This window comes from Elgaria multicarinata, chromosome 8 (assembly GCF_023053635.1).
Source record: "Elgaria multicarinata webbii isolate HBS135686 ecotype San Diego chromosome 8, rElgMul1.1.pri, whole genome shotgun sequence".
In the NCBI taxonomy this organism is placed as follows: Eukaryota; Metazoa; Chordata; class Lepidosauria; order Squamata; family Anguidae; genus Elgaria; species Elgaria multicarinata.
The window spans coordinates 86,056,306-86,074,212 of record NC_086178.1 but is presented as its reverse complement, the minus strand read 5'-3'; the positions used below and the strand labels follow the sequence as shown (position 1 = coordinate 86,074,212).

The window sequence follows — 17,907 nt, the reverse complement described above, 5'->3', positions numbered from 1 at the left end:
GACCAAGGCAGTTTCCATCCCAAAGCCAGCTCTGAAGCCTGATTGAAATGGATCTAGGTAATCAGTTTCACTCAAGAGTGCCTGGAATTGTCCTGCAACTACCCTCTCAAGCAGTGATTGGTTACCAGGCTATAGTTATTGACATCATCCAGGTAGAGTTGCGCTTTTTCAGGAGCAGCCAAATTACTGCCTCTTTTAAAGAGGTTGGCACAAATCCTTCGCTCAAGGAAGGATTTACAATCTCCTGGACCTAGCCTTTTTAATTGATGTAATAAGCCATGATGGGCAAGGGTCAAGCACACAGATGGTTGATTGGAGTTGGCCATGGACTTTATCCATATCCTCAGGCCTCAATATTTATTTATTTTTTATTTATTTAAAACATTTGTATCCCGCCCTATATCACTAGGATCTCAGGGCAGCGTACAGATAAAATAACGGCATACAATAACTGAAACTCATCCAATAAAACTGGACCAGGCAGTTCTTGCCCCCCTCTAGTAATAGAATTGCATTAATTGTGGTGTCCAATTTGTGACGAATTTGAGCAACTTTATCTCCAAGGTGCTGTGCAAACTCATCACAGCATACCAAGGGTTCTACCATTCTTCCCCTTGGCCCAGATGTAACATTCAGAAAAGCTCCACTGGGTGACACTGAGAAAATGCAGTGGTGGTGGAAAAGAAATCTCTTTGCCACCTTCAGCACCACAGAGTAGGCTCAATAGTAAACTCTAGCTTGTGTTCAGTCAGACTGGGCATGAATTCCCCCCCCCACCTGCATTCTAGCTGTCTTGCTTCATTGCCCTCAGGTCAGGTGTATACCAAGGAGATGGCCAGGCTTTGTTCAGAGGGAGAGGGTTCTTGGACTTGATTGTGCCAACTGCCAGAGTCATCTCTGCATACCACAGAATAACCTGGGCTTGGACAAGAGCACATTCCTTATTGTGGTTCATGCATATTGATATAAAGTTACGAAATACTTTTGTACAGGAAAACAGTGTATTTTAGCATATACCAAATTTAGCTGTTGATTGGGGTAGTAACTTAGGTCTTGGAGATTTATTTTGATTCTGCAATTGCATTTCATAGAATCATTGAATAGCAGAGTTGGAAGGGGCCTACAAGGCCATCGAGTCCAACCCCCTGCTCAATGCAGGAATCCACCCTAAAGCATCCCTGACTATATTTGTATAGCAGAAATCTTTCTAACACAAATCTGCTATATTTGTATAGCAGAAAACTTTCTAACACAAAGATAAAAAGAGGGTTACAAAATATCCTTTAAAAGGCAAAGCTGAAGGAAAGTATTACCACATCTATATAACAGCATGTTTGGTTGTAGTGATTATTTGGCGTATTAAAGATTGAGGGTACAAATAGAAGGCAAATAGTATAATCCTGAAATAAGAGCTCATATGGGAGTATTAATGTGTTGATACTGAATAGAAAATAGAAGCGGCTTGGTTCTTGCCCCAGAGTGTTGAAAATCTAAGACTGACAGGATAAGGCTTGATAACGAAGTGTAAGGATCGGAAACAAACGATAAGTTAGAGGAAAAGACTGATATAATATTAATGGTTTGAGAATAGGTTTGTAAGAATATGCTTGACAGATAGGTGGAGCCTGTTCAGGCGTACGACACATCACTTTAGTTGACATAAAGGCATATAGCAGATAATAGAGTGGAAAGATGAAGAAGTAACTGACAAATAGAAGATTGGGGGTAGAGGTTGAGAATGTTAATACATATATGATTAGTTCTTGGTTTATGTACACTTTTCTTACAGTTTGTTTTAACAATTTGATAGGATTTTTTACTATCAGTTTTTTATGTAAAGTTATTTTAAAAGTAACCTGATTTAAAATATGTGAACTAAATGCAAACACAACCTTTTAAAACTGAACCTATGACTCTTATAAAAGGCTGCTTTTTTTGGTGAAGAAGGCTGTTGGGAAGTAATATTTCCCACTCATACAGCACAGCAATTGATGGACTTCTAGGATGTCTGGATACTGTGGGCTAGAGATTATCAAGTCATCAGTGATGTTAGAATCCTGGTGGTCCTTTCTGTATTTTGTCATGATTACTGACTACCAGCCTATTTTGATGATCCTATATTCCCCTATTTTATACCCAACTAAATAAGCTCTGTAGTATCTGATTCTAAAATTATTTATAGTGCTACCAAACCCAAAGTTTGACTTCAGCTAAAACTTGATAGTCATAAATTCAGTTTAGAAAACACATTTCCCAACAGTGGTTTTAGAACTCCACAGTAGAGTTTTTATACCACCGTTGAGAAATGTGTTGTCTGGAGGGAAAACTCTACCACATTGTGGAGTTGGTTGTTTTTTTAAGAAAACACCCCATGCTGAATATCCATGCTGTGTAGAGGAGAGTTCCTGCACAACTTGTGTGTTGTGTGAAGGGCTCCGTGGAGTTTCCCGTTGCGTTGAATGGACCTTTCCCGCTGGTTACAGAGTTCTCTGACAAGAGTGGCGAAAGGAGAGAGTGCTTCTCTAGGAGAGCTGCAGGGACTGGGTTTTTTTGCAGCAATGCCTGATGGGATACCATCAGGTGGACTGGGGGAGGAGAGAGGGCGGAAGAACTGTCAATCAAATGTCAAGTTGCCTTTTACTCAACTCCACGGGAGCCCATAGTCACACAACAGTGGAGTTAGAACATATTGTGTGGTGAGTACTCCCTACAAACTCAACCATTGAGTGGAGCTTTCCCTCTGTGTAGAGAAACGTGCTCTCTGAACTGAGCCATACTGTTCAGCTATGATGGTTTCTGCAGTAGTTGAGCATGTTGTTATAATAAGGATACTGTTGTATAATTACTGTGCTGTGGGGGAGTTATTTGTATTCCTGTCTTCCCAGGATTTATGGGTAATAGCAAAACTTTTTATTATCTAAAAGTATGTTGATTTGGTCACAAGCATTTAGATTCCTGTTGGCTGCATGCATAAAATAAAACTTCAACCTTTCACCAAAACCTTCAGATATTGTTCACTAGTTCCTGCTTCTTTTATCAACCATTACATAAAATGCTGTAGGCCAATGTGGTTAGGCTATGATAATACGAATAAAATGTACAGAGGAGAGCATAAAATCATGGTAGCTTCCTGAGCTTGAATGCCATGTTGGTGGTTTTGCAATTCCCTAGGTTTTTCTTGGTTGAGGTTTGATTTTCTGGTTAAATCTAAGCACTGACGTACTTCTTTATATTTAGCCAGCAGTAATCACACAGTGGTCAATTCTTCTAAGAAAAATCTTGTTTGTGTAGACAGTGCTGCCACCTTTTAAACTTCAATAGTTGGATTAGAATGAGAATCATTGTTGAATGAATTTGATGGAGAGGCTTACTGTAAGTCCAAAACTAAAATGATTGTAGTAATATATTTAGGGTGCAATCCTATGCATGTTTAGCCAGAAAAAGTCCTACAACTTCCATCATTCCCCAGCTAGCATGGCTGCCTGAGGAATGCTGGGAGTTGTATGGTTTTTTTCTGGCTAGACATGCATAGGATTGCACCACTAAGTCTTCCTTCAGCAAGGAGTCTTGGGTATTAGTGTGGGTAAATTCTTGTCTTGAAACTCATGTAGCTCGGTGTCCATGTTCACATGTCATGGTAAGCTATAAATCGTGGCTTCATAAACTATGATGTACATAGTAGGGGGGTGCTCTCTGCTCCGGAAACAGGAGCATTCAATCTTCCAGAGCAGAGATTGGCCATTTCTAAACCCATCGAATAATCTCAATCTCAGAGCGGAGACATGCCCAGTTGGTGCTTCTAACGTCTCTGTAATTATTTGTTTGTTTTGTGTGTGTGTGTGTGGTGTGTCTAATTGAAAACCTCTCAATAAGCAACATGGGGTGATGGGGTGGGCGGTAGTTTTGATAACCGATATCGACATCTGTGGCTAACCAATTAGGAATTGCCACAGCGCTGTCCATGACTGTGTTCTGTTCTCCTCCAATCGTAGTGTTTGGAGGAGGGAACGCCAATCATTTTTCTCACGATCCTTCATTCTGTGCGCTCACTGTGGTTCTCGGTCTTGAGGCGTTGTTTTGGTCAGAGAGAGAGAGAGGAAAGTGAGATAGCATGTTAGTTGTAAAGTGAGATAATATTGAATTTATTTAGGAGAGAGAGAAAGGTCTACAAGTTCTTCTGTTGCGTTGCAGAGAAACGACTGAGAGGGACCTATTTTTCATTAGTTTCATCTGTTCTCCCCCCCCAGCGTGTGCGTGGGCTCATCTAAAAACCTTAAGAAATCCTTTTAAAAAGCCTTTACTTTGAATTGTTCCTTCAAATATTCTTTTAAGTCCACTCAAGCCAGCTGTTTGTGTGTGTCTGTTATGTTCTTTAACCGAAAAATGAGTGACAACAGCATCCTGCCCGACCAGGTGCAGCTGCAGCAGGAGGATGAGGCGGCAGCCAGAGCCGCCTTCATCCCAGCGCAAAGGAAAGGTGCTTCTGTGATCTTGGATGTGAGTTTCCCCTCCCCACTTCCAGGCAGGCTTGGGGAGAGGTGCCGTCTTTCCTCGCTGACAGCGAACTGGGGCTTTTTTCAGAGAGGCAAAGAGAGATCTGCCCTCCTGGCTCATGCTCTCCTGGAGTGCCCACACATGCTCCATTTGTTTTTAATACCATTTTTCCTTAACTGCAAAGCTTCACTGTTCCTTATATATACACATACACAGCGAGTGTGAGGCAGAGCCTATTTTAAGGGGTAGGATGAGAGGTGGTGGAAGAGAAATCTGCTTCTAGAGGTGCCCAGGAGGAATAAATGCCTCCCTTTTGATATTATAGGACTGGAGAGCTCCTCCTCCCTTGCAACCCCCTGCGCTCACTCCTTAGTGTGGGGATAATGCAAAGGAGTGCAAACACGGAGGTTTGAGGGCTCGTGGCGTCGAAGCACCATCGTCAAGATACAGCCCCCACTCCATCGCCATACAGATCAAGGCACATGAGGTGCCTGAGAGGACATTTTGTGTTTGGATTTTAAAAATTCCCTATAAATCATTGCATGGGGGGATCTGCTCCAAACTTGGCATGCCTAAAGCCCTCTTTCAAAGCTGTCACGGTGCCAATTTTCATGAGTTTAAAACTGAGGGAGCTGTGAGCATTTCTATTAATTCTCATTGATGAGAATGTAGAGGTTACCCGAAAATGGAGCTGTTTTTCACCAAACTATCCGGTAGAGTAGAGAGAGGGATCTGCTCTGGAAATTGGGTTGGAGAAATGCCTTATCAAAGCTCCACTTCAAATTTTGGGGTGGAGAATACCAGCTCTACACACCCCTAGTACATAGTTGTGTGCTGGTGCATGTGGTCTGATAGATTCCTCCTTTGTGTAAACAGGGAAAGAAATCAGGAAGCTTCAATTGATGTCTGAACCAAGGACTATAATTAATTACTTCCAAACAAGTCAGGGTTCATAAGCCAATTTAAAATCCTGAATTGGTGGCTTGCATGATGTGCAAACCCAGCCTTTTAAAATCTTACTCAGTCTAGCTATGTTAAGGTTTGGTATCCCTTAAACAATTTTGTTTAGAATTTGAGAAGTATTGATTCATATGGTCAGTTGATGTTGCTGCAAGAAAAAAAAGGCATCTGTCTAAATGTATGCTAATTTTATCAAGGATATTGGTTTCAGTGACATTTATTTCCCAGTAAATTTTTTTTTGGGGGGGGGATTAAACTGTTGGAAGTGCCATTAACTGTGTTTGTTTGTTACAGCTTGGGCTGAATCCTAGCTTGCTTTCTCACTGTTGTCTTGTTGAGAGTACTAGTTAAAAGGAAATAGTGAATTCTTGGTACTGTATGTAGCTGAAAGTATGCATAGAACCAAGAGCACTATTTTTACATAGTTGGTCTTCAAGATCTAGCAGTTGATTATTCCATATGCTGCTTCAACCACATTTTTGACAGTTTAATTGGGAATACTCATTTAAGTTGGGACTCACCGGAGTAAATATGTATAAAATATTAACTTATTCTTTGATGAATTTAAAAGCTGTGCTGTTTAGTTTTCCCATCTGAATTGGGGTTCTATTTTTATTTGAGACTGATTTTATGAAATCTCAAATTTAAACATCAATATTAAGAGTTCTTAATATTATCATTGGTGTTAAAACAACAAGACCACCTTAGAATAACACCTGCTAGAAGGTGTTAAAACTCAGGTTTAATGAGAGAAATGCTTCTTAGAATTTAAATATACTATTACAATATGACACTCTTGCTGACAGTAGCTCTTAGGAAAAGCTTGTGTGAGTAAAGAGCAGCAGTACAAAAGACCACATTTGCATGATATCAAAATTTAGGTGGCAGTGCATGCATATATATTTTATTAAACAGCAATGTAAAACAATGGTATCAAATATATGTTTGACATGTGTTTTTCTTTAAGGTTTTTGGATTCAAAACATAAAAACCATTACAAGATATACAATCTGTAAGTATGCTTCTTATATGTACCAACCTTAAATATGACTCATATATGTAATTAAGTTTTTTTCTATATTAAGGTAGACTTCAAATATATTTTGCTGAGTTAAAGATTCAAAAAGTCTGAATGTTCACATGTTTAGATTTTGTAGGAGTGGTATTATGGTACAGATGAATGTTACTTGGTTTTCTTTAAATGGATTGGCAGAAAGCCCATCTTAAGAGTCTGCAACCTTCTGATAAAGTGAAATGATTCAGACATTTTCTGTTGATTTGATGAGAACTTCACATTGATGCAAAATCGTTATGCATTGTTTTATTACAAATGAAAAGCAAATGTTTTATGGAAACATTTTTTCTGATTGTAGCTCAATTTCATGTCAGGATTCTAGAGCTTATGATAAACGAAGGAGAAATAACGATACATTGAATAATGTTTTCACTATAATTGTTAGAATTTTAAAATATACATAATTGTAAAAGCAGAGTACATATTAACCAAATAGTTAATACTAATGTTCCAAATCCGTTTTTTTCCTTGCATAATCATAATAGTAATTTTGAATGCATCTTGCAAGTACAGATGCTTTTTTAATTTATTGTTATGTTGCAGGAACTTTTGAAATACTAAAAATGATCATTGAAATACATTGTAGTGATTTACTAGACCAAGAACTTTGGCAACATTGAGTTTGGGCCTATGTTTCTTTTTCTCCAATGAAATAAGTCTTCCTCAGATAAAGAGGGAAGAAACATTTGGATTGAACACATAGTTCTCCTATATGAGCATTTCTTGGGGCTGATAGAGTATTTATTTAAAATATATACTGCTTTTATGTTAAAATATCCAAAGCAGTCTACAGTAAAAAAAAATTATAATGAAATTTGGTAAAAGAGAAATCTAAAAGAATTTAAACAACATTAAAAAACAAGAGATTCGGATAAAGAAAGCAGACAAATAATATCAGTAGCCACGAATCATTTTTTAAAAGTAGTAGAGTAGTTTAAAAATCTTAAATTTTGGCTCATATGGGATGTAGTGGACCCTCAAGTACTGAATTTATTAACTTTCAAGTCTCAAGCCATGTAAGGTGTTTAGGCTCAAAATTATTAACTTGGATTGTGCACAAAAGCATACTGAGACCCAATAAAGATCGTTCAACATCAGTAGTGTCTTGGTCAGCATGTCTTGCTCAGCAGTCGAACTGCCATGCTTTGAACAGGCTGAAGTTACTATAATATTTTAAAAAAATGAAAGGCAACAGCATATAGTTCCTGTACATTGTTTAAATTAAGAAAAAAACAAAGATATTGAAAACTGTTGGTACATTAATAAATGTTAGCAACTTGAAGAAATGTGCATGATATGCTGACAACCAGTCATCTATTTCTGCAGTGCTCAGTTCTCTGCCATTGAGGTTGTTAAGGCACCTTCATTAACTCTTGGTTCTTCTTCGTGGTCTCTGTGAACCACATATTATGGGCTCTGCACCTGCATGAAGCCTCACTCCGGGAATCTTCCAAAAGCTGAGAATGGTTTCGGTGGGAACCCTGCCCACCCACCATGTACTGTGCATGTTCAGACAGTGTTCCCGCCTCTCCTTCAATTCTCTTTTGACCACCGTCGTGGGTACCTCGTAGGGATCTTCACTCTGTCTTGCGAGCGTATATTTATTGTTTATTGCTGAGAACTGTTTGCCTTTCTTTTCCTTCTCCAGTTATTCTCTTTGCCTTTTTTCTTTCCTACAAATAAATAAAATAAAATAAAAAAATTACTTTGTTTGACCTTTGATCCAGCGGTCCTTCTGATTGCTCCATCAGATATTTGAGGCACTGAAGGACCCATTTCGCAAGTGTGTGAAATGCGGGAATAAACTACCTCTGACCAACAGAAACTCCCTTTGCCTCCTTTCCCTGGGAGAAGTAGAGGCTGCCAGCACTGCCAAAACTTCTTGAAACAAGTGGAAAAAAACCCATGCTGATAGAATCAAAGCGATCCTCTGGCAAAAAGCCTTCCAGGCAGTCTACGATCTGACCCCCTCAGGAGGCCCAGGCTCAGCAAAATCCTCAACTCACCTATGGCTCAACTGACGCCAACCTCCCCGACCCACCCCTTGGGCCATGTGAAACAGTCAATACTGAGCTGCCCTCTCTCAATCACTGTTGCCAGAAAGATTGCGAAATGAGCCAGAGAGCATAGATTGGGACCAGAGGCACACAAAAAGAACAAGGGAAAAAATGGGGACAAGATGCAAAGTGTTGTGCCTACTATACCACCGCCTCCCCTGCTACTTGACTCGCCGATAAGGCCTGTATCTCAACATATCCTGAATCACCCCTCTTCATTGTCAGAAGGGGTATTTCAGAACGCACCTTTACAGGATCGTCAAATTAACCCCGTTCCTGGGACTCCAGCCAGATCTATGCAAGAGAACACATGTTCTCACCACTGTTCATGTGCAGATTTGGGCCTTCCACCCCGGAGATATTACGATGAGTGGGAGTCCACCTATGACATCCCCCATACCAGACCAAGACAGGCAACCATGCTATCATGTTGCTATAGTTCCCCATTGGCGTCGATGTTGAGGGCCCCAACCTCAAGATCCCCAACTGTGAGGTCTTCAGACCCGCCACCAGTCCCACCTAGATCATCTATCTACCTTACAAAGGCCCCATTGCCTCCACACCATTGAGCGTCGCAGACTCTGCTTGAGAAACTATTTGAGCTTCCACTGGTGGCACAGAAGAACAAATGTCGACTTGTTTGTGACACATCGCCTCACTCATTCGACGACTGCTTCTCCAACTCATCTCATACTCCTTGGTACCTCCTTTGTTACCGTTGCCTAATAACATTGTCTCTGCTCCCAACAGGTCCTCCCCTTCTGAGAATATGTCCCATTTTACTGAGTAAATCCTCAGAATGGTGCAGTCACTTGACAATGATATTCACCAACCAACGGAGAAAATTCAAGACCCTGTCTTCGATGTGTTTTTCACCAAAGCATCATCCTCAGTCTTCATACCATTCCTGCCAACCATATTGCATATAGATCATCAATCCTGGAAAGCACCCTCCTCCATGACACCCACCTATAAGAGGTTACAATCACTCTACAGAGTTCAGCAGAAAGATACCAACTTTCTTTTTACACACCCGAAATGTAGTGATTCTTGAGTCCTCCCAAGGCCACACTCAGAGGCTACATTCAGCCCCGGTCAACAAAGAAGGCAGATGCCTAGATTTACTTGGCCGTGTTTACTCGTTTACCTCCCTCAGCTTAAAAGTAGCCAAATACCAGGCGAAAATAACATCTTTATGCAACCACCTACCAGATGAACAGCATGAGGTGGCTCAGATCTTTTACACTGAAGCCTTAAAATGGGCAAGGCAACAGATTAAAACTGTTCGTCATCAAACTGATTGTGTAGCAAAAGCTATGATGGGAACAGTTTCCTTACACAAACATGCCTGGCTGGGATCAGCTGGATTAACACTGGAAACCAGGTCTCGAATCAAAGACCTACCATATGACGGTGAAGTTCTGTTTAACTCTAAAACAGACGAAGCCATGGATGCCATACAAAAGGCCGAGAATATCTCAACCCTTCCATAGTCAACAAACTTATACAATTCACAAATGGTATAGACAAACGATCCAATTCTTCCCCAGACAGAGACAATACCATACTTTTCGCTACCTGCAAACCTCCCATCAACAAAAATGTCCCACTCCTGGCCAGTCTCACCAGTCCAAGCCATCCAACGACTCCTCCAAACAACGTCTTTGATGCAACTTCCATGATGAAACCTTTTTGAGGACCCCCCCTTCGGGGAGCCTTTACATCCCTTTCTTCAAATGTGAAAAACCATCACCACCAACAAGTGGGTTCTGTCCACCATTTCTTTCAGCTACAAGATTGAGTTCAATGCTCTCGTTCCCCTCAATACCATAAAGGTAACCCCACCGTCGCAAGCTCTCCATCTAGAGACCTCTTCGCTCCTCCTTTGTAAACCGCCCAGAGAGCTTTGGCTATGGGGCAGTATATAAATGTAATAAACAAGGGAGTAATTCAAAGAGTTCACTACAGCAAGACGCACAGCTTCTTTTCGAGATACTTCACAGTACCGAAAAGAGACGGAGGAATTCGTCTTATTCTAGACCTGAAAAATCTGAACTATTTCATTACCACAAAAAAGCTTAGAATGGTCACCCTAACGACCATACTACCAATGTTAAAAAAGGGGTGCTGGTTCACAGCAATTGACCTAAAAGATGCCTATTTCCACATATCAATTTGTCCATCTTAAAGAAGATACCTCCTCTTCGCTATAGGCACTGAAGTGTTCGAGTTCAAGTTCCTTCCCTTTGATTTGGCCACAGCCCCGAGGGCATTTACAAAATGCATCACACCAGTTTGTGCATACCTTTGAATGCTCGAAGTTGAGATATATCCCTATTGATGATTGGCTCTTAGTCGCCCAGTCTCTGCAGGAAATCACAAAGGCCTCTTGACAACTTGCAACCTCCTCATCTCCTTGGGCCTCCTCATAAACAAAGAAAAATCACGACTGCTATCAACACAAATGATCTCGTTCATAGGCGCTATCCTCGGCGCTAAAATGGGAAATGCCTACCTTCCCAAAGACAGAGCAGCCACTCTCATAAAGCTAACCACGCCAAGTCATTCAATAGCGCACAACTTCAGCTTTCTTGATACAGAGACTCCTTAGCCTCATGGCAGCCACCATATCGGTCATCCCATGGGCCAGACTTTGTATGACACCCTTACAGAACTGGTTCATATGACATTTTCAAAACAAAAAGGAAGCTCGTACTTACCTACAGATTCCCTTGTCTGTCCTCACAACTCTCGATGGGTGGACGATCCATATGGCTGGAGAAGACAATACCCTCGCAGACGCCCTCAGCAGGACCGACTGGAGGTCACACGAGTGCCAAATGTCATCCATAGCACTCGATCAGATCTTTCTCCTATGGGGCCTCCCAGACATCGACCTATTTGCCTCAGAGGCCAACGTGATCAAAGAATTTTGCTCAAGAGCCAGTGTAGGATAGAACTCTCAAGGGGACGCCTTTCTCCAGACACAGAGCTCAGGTTTTTCTTACCTATTCCCTCCATTTCCCCTCCTTCCCAAGGTTGTAACAAAGATTCACATCTACAGAGCAAATTGCATCTTCATTGCTCTGTGGTGGCCGAGACAGCCTTGGTTTGCTGCAGTATTCAAATTAGCCTGAGGCGGCTCACTTCATCTGCCACAAACACCGAACCTAATCTCCATGGATTACTGTCGGACTCTCCACCCAGATATCCACACTCTCAAGCTTACGGTGTGGAGAATCCAGCCACGCCATCAACCTTCTAGAAGTCCTACAGGCAGCCTGCAAACCGGCTACTCTCAGATCTTATGGTGTGAAGCTCAGGAAGTTCATTCACTTTGCTGAAATACACAACTTCGTTCCCACCACAGGACCGATAGAATTGATCCAGTCTTTCATCGATTCCCTCTTCAAACAGCAACAACAACAACAATAATAATAATTGTTACCCTCCTCTCCCTCTGGATTGAGACGGGTTACAACACAAATGCAAATGCCATAAAACACATATAATTGATTAAAACATTTTAAAACTAATACATTATTAAAATCAGCACAGTATTAAAAGGCATCGTAAAATTCAACTGGGTAGGCCTGCCAGAAGAGATCAGTCTTTATAGCTTTCTTAAAATCTGGAAGACTGTTAAATTGACAAATCTCTCCCTGCAGGTCATTCCATAATCTGGGAGCGGCAGAAGAAAAGGTCCTCTTGGTAATAGTTGTCAGCCTTGTTTTTGTTGACTGGAGTAAATTCTTCCCAGAGGACCTGAGTGTGCAGGGTGGATTGTACGGGAGAAGGCAATTCCGCAGGTAGCCTGGACCCAAACCATGTAGGGCTTTAAAGGTAACAACCAACACTTTATACTTCGCCTGGCGCTTTAAACAAGACTTAAAGTTCTCCTCGCTTCACGTTTATCTAGCAGTTAGTTTGGCTCATCATGTGCCAGTACAACACTCCACTGTATTTACTCATCCACTGGTCTGCCAATTACTCTGTCGAATAAAAAATTTAGCACCTCGATGCGCATTCCTATATCTTCATGGAGCCTCTCGGTAGTCCTCAATGCCTTGACTTTGAGACCCTTTGAACCGCTGGCCACAGCAGACTTGTGACTTCTGTCTCTTCCTCGTCACTATCACCTCAGCAAGATGGGCCTCTGAGCTATGCGCCCTCCATATCGATCTTCCTTATCTCGTTTTCCATCGAGACAAGGCTGTCCTCCAACCAGACGTCACTTTTTTTTGTCTTAAGGTCATCTCCCCTTTCCACATGAACCAGGACATTCTTCTCCACTGGAATCCGCTCTTCAAATGCTCAACGTCCAACGAGCCCTGGCCTTTTACAAAGCCAGAACCAAGCCATTTAAAAACCCTCAAAGGCTTTTCCTCTACTACGGGGGCAATAAGAAAGGCCTTCCAATATCTGTGCAGAGATTTTCTGCATGCGTCATAACAATGATCAAGCTCGCCTACAAACTATCAGACCTTGACTCACCGTTGGGAGTCAAGGCACACTTGACACGAGGTGTAGCCACCTCTACAGCTTTCCACAGGGGAATCTATTTGCCATAACTCTGTAGAGCAACAACCTTGATGACATTGTCCACTTCCATCTCTTGCTAAAGATTCAATGTTCGAGCCAGACAGGATTGCCAGTTCAGCCGAGCTGTCCTGTCGTCGATACTGCAATGACAGATTATGACACCTACCCTCCTCCTCCAGGTAGTGAGCTTGTTATTTGCCCATAATGTGTGGTGCACAGAGACCGTGAAGAAGAATTGCAGGTTGCCTTACTTGTAACCGTAGTTCTTTGAGTGGTCATCTGTGCATTCACACAAGCCACCCACCATCCCTGCTTCGGTGTCGATCCTCAAGGTTGGGTTGTCTCCTTCTTTAGCCCCGAGGGCACATTTGGCGGTCTTTGGAACTGAAGAAGAGGCAGGAACCCTGCCCGGACATGCACAGTACACAGTGGGTGGGCAAGGTTCCCACCAAAATCGTTCTCAGCATTTGGAAGATTCCCAGATTAAGGCTCCATGCAGACGCAGAGCCCATAATATGTGAATGCACTGATGACCACTCAAAGAACTACAGTTACAGGTAAGGCAACCTGCATTTCTATTTCACACTGAAACATATGTGTTTCAGTGACATACATGTATTCTTTCACATACTCGCTAGGGATTATCACCTGAAAAACATTTCTTTTTATTTAATTGGCTTTAAAATGAATTGCAATTTTTATATAGGATACCATACACACCACACATATTTAATAAATGTGTATATAATCTCCATTTCAAATATAGTATGATTTTTTTTAGAATAAATGTTACATTCTGCAATAGCTGGCTTCCTGACAGTTGCAGTATTAATCTGGTGTATCTGTTGTGTTGACTATCTGGCGGAGTTGATATAAATAAACTGGCTTCACACAAATAGTTTAGAAGCCTTCTCTGTGATTTTTAAAAAAAGCTTATTTACTATAGAACAGGGAAATTAGAATATTAATTTCCTTTTAAAGTACATATGCTAAATATTTGCAAACTTCTCTCTGTCTATTGACATATAAATGAATGTATCATGTTGGAGAAAATGGAAAGCCTTCATTAAGATTGGTCTTATTAACTTGTGCCTAACTGGTAGGTCAGAGTAGTATATATTTCTATAATGAAGCTGTGCTATTCTGCTGATTTTGGAGAAGTTCTGAGCATTGGCCTGTTACCATGGTGGCAGATTTTCAATAAGACACAATTGGTCCAAATTACTGTCCAGTCCCTCCTGTTAATTGTTTTGGGTGAGATACAAATAAATGATGTATATCATATTAGTTATTCTTTATTATTATTATTATTATTATTATTATTATTATTATTATTATTATTTATATAGCACCATCAATGTACATGGTGCTGTACAGATAACACAGTAAATAGCAAGACCCTGCCACATAGGCTTACAATCTAATAAGTTGTAGTAAACAATAAAGAGGGAAGGAGAATGCAAACAGGCACAGGGAAGTGTAAACAGGCACCGGGTAGGGTGAAGCTAACAGTATAGAGTCAGAACAAACTCAATATTTGAAGGCTATAGGGAAAAGAAAAGTTTTTAGCTGAGTTTTAAAAGCAGTGATTGAGTTTGTAGTTCTCAAGTGTTCTGGAAGAGCGTTCCAGGCGTAAGGGGCAGCAGAAGAAAAAGGACGAAGCCGAGTAAGGGAAGTGGAGGTCCTTGGGCAGGCGAGAAGCATGGCATCAGAGGAGCGGAGAGCACGAGTGGGGCGATAGTGTGAGATGAGAGAGGAGAGATAGGCAGGAGCTAGACCGTGAAGAGCTTCGAAGGTCAGCAGGAGAAGTTTATATTGGATTCTGGAGTGAATTGGAAGCCAATGAAGAGATTTCAGAAGTGGAGTGACATGGTCAGAGCGGCGGGCCAAGAAGATGATCTTAGCGGCAGAGTGGTGGACAGAGACCAGCGGACTGATGTGAGAAGAAGGAAGGCCAGAGAGAAGAAGGTTGCAGTAGTCCAACTGAGAGATAACCAGTGCGTGAACGAGAGTCTTGGCAGAAGAGACAGACAAAAATGGTCGAATCCTGGCAATATTATACAGGAAGAAACGACAGGATTTAGCTACTGCCTCGATGTGAGGAGTAAAGGAGAGCGAGGAGTCAAATATAAAGCCAAGACTACGAGCTTCCTTGACCGGAGTAAGCGTGACATCGTTGACAGTTCTGAATTCTGTCAGTCTGTTACTACATTTTTTGTCACAGGGTTCATCCAGATTGGATGTTTCTTGTGTTATAATTCATGCAGGAAGAGGAAATTATTTTCATAGATAGGTGTGTACACTTTATCATATGGTTTTCCCCTGATCCCTAATGAACAAGTCTGCACTGGCTTGAAAAAGGATCACGTTGGTAAATTCTTCTAATGGAGGGAAGTAAATAGTAGGGTCCCACAGGGATCTGTATTGGGACTAGTGCTTTTCAACTTGTTCATATGTGATATAGAATTAGGAGTGAGCAGTGAAATGAACAAATTTGCCGATGACACCAAATTATTTAAAACAAAAGAAGATTGTCAGGAGCTCCAAAAGGATTTCTCCAAACTGGGAGAGTGGGCATCCAAATGGCAGATGTAGTTCAATGTAAGCAAGGTTAAAGTGATGCACATTGGGACAAAAAAAATCCCAACTTCAGGTATAACCTGGTGGGATCTGAGCTGGTAGTTACTGACTAAGAAAAAGAACTTGGAGTTGTGGTGGACAGCTCTATGAAAAGTATGTAACTTATGTAAAGAAGGCAAAATCAATGTTAGGCATTATTAGAAAAGGAATTGAGAATTAATCTGCCGGTATCATACTGCCTTTATAGAAATCTATGGTGCGACCACACTTAGAATACTGTGTGCAGTTTTGGTCACCACACCTAAAAAAAGATATTTTAGAGCTAGAAAAGGGCAGCTAAAATGATCAAGGGACTGGAGCATCTCCCCTATGAGCAGGGTGGATTTGATTTAAATCAATTTGATTTAAATCACTACTCAGAAAGACTCGATTTAATCATGTGACTCCCCCCCCCCAAAAGTGCACTCTATTCATTGAATTTTTTGAAACTTAGCACTTAAGAAGTAAGGGGTTGATTCTGTGTACATAGATTTACAAAGGAACTATGGGATTGTGATCTTTGCAGACACAAATTCACAGTTTTGAGAACTGTAAAACCAAGCATGTGTGATAATTTCTAGATAGAAAAATTGCCCAATAATCTTACAGAAACATCTGGAAGAGCATGACATTGTGAATGGATTAATGGAATTCATTTACCAAAAAATTTAAACAGCCTCATGCTACATAACTAAAAACTAATCCTTATTTCATGATGAATAACCTTTGGACTATAATGTATCTTAAATAGAAAACTATCTTTAGATAGATTTTTCCTCAAAAAGCATTTTATTAAAAAAAAAACCCAGTTTAAATAAAATCGATTTAAATTTTTAAAAAATCAGATTTTTTTTATTTAAAAAAAAAATCATTGATTTTTATCCACTCTGTTTCTTAATGTAGTTGCCTCTCATCAAATTATATGTTTTATATGCCTGAACTTTGCTTCCCTAGCCTACAGATAGTTAATCTGCTGATGTGCATCAAACTGGATGATAGCTGTTCGTTCACAAACCAGTTGAGAACATTAATATAAAACTTACTAAAGTTCTTTTACCAGTAAAGTAGTTACAAAAAAGTAATTTCAAATTTGATAAATATACTAATAATCTTGCTCCATTTTTTAAAAAAAGAAACCTTTAGTGTTTATAATGCTAATTAAAGTTGAAAATCCCTGTGGTGAAGCTTAGTCAGAATTCATTGCAATAGGAGTGAACTAAATTTTTGGAGATCCCTCTCAAAATTAAATCCAGGTGTTTTATTACGTATCCCCTTTCTCTGGGGAGCTCAGGGTGGTATAGATAGGGGTTACCTTCCTGTCCTCATAGAATACGGTTTGTGGGATGACAGATCCCAAGGTTATTCAGTGAGCCCAAGGGTACATTGGGGAATATGAACCCAGATCTTCCCAATCCAAATCTACTGCACACTATTGTAGTTGACTATGTACTGTTTTTTCCATTACTGTCTGTCAACTTATGTACACCATATACACATGCATTAAGTCTTCCTTAAGAAAAGTCCCATTTAATCATCTCAGATCAGCCTTCCCCAACCTGGTGCCCACATCATGTGTTAGACTACAACTCCATCAATAGCCAGACTGGCTGGGGATGATGAGAGTTTAACAAGCTGAAGGCACCAGGTAGGGAAAGACTCACTAGATTCTATTTTCAAATACATTTACATTCATCTATATGGCTTGGAGAACATGAAACTCCTAGATATTTAAATATAAAGTTTATCAGAATTGTTCTTTGTATATGCTCTCATTAGGGATATAATATACTTTAAAAGGCATTTGAATATGGTAAATTTGTCTCCTTGGTAGGTGTTATATTTGGACTTAATGTATTGTAACTTTTCTTTCAGATGCGCTGAAAGACATTATGACACCGCCAAATTTAACTGCAGAGGTATGTTTGTTTTGTTACATTAGATTGTATTTTTCCTAAACCAAGAAACAAAATAGATTACTGTAAGTGCTTGAGAGCAATCCTGTGGTATCTAGACAGTGTCTGGGGATATTTCAGAATCCTGAATCTGAGGCCAGAGACAGCACTCTGACCTTAGAGCCAAGAAACAGAACTCCTTGCAGCCAACGCAGAGAGAATTGTGTCTCCTGCTTCTACAAACTCTCAACCTGATCTCGTAAAGGCA

At 40.6% G+C, this 17,907-nt stretch overlaps 1 protein-coding gene across 1 annotated transcript in view; it reads left to right on the top strand.

The window, feature by feature from the left end:
* The window catches only part of PTEN (phosphatase and tensin homolog), a 56,922-nt gene that overhangs the window by 18,367 nt on the left and 20,648 nt on the right, over positions 1-17,907 (top strand). The window contains exons 3-4 of the mRNA XM_063132926.1: positions 6,422-6,466; positions 17,620-17,663. Of these exons, the coding sequence (XP_062988996.1) occupies positions 6,422-6,466; positions 17,620-17,663 (89 nt within the window). The remainder of the gene's footprint in view (positions 1-6,421; positions 6,467-17,619; positions 17,664-17,907) is intronic.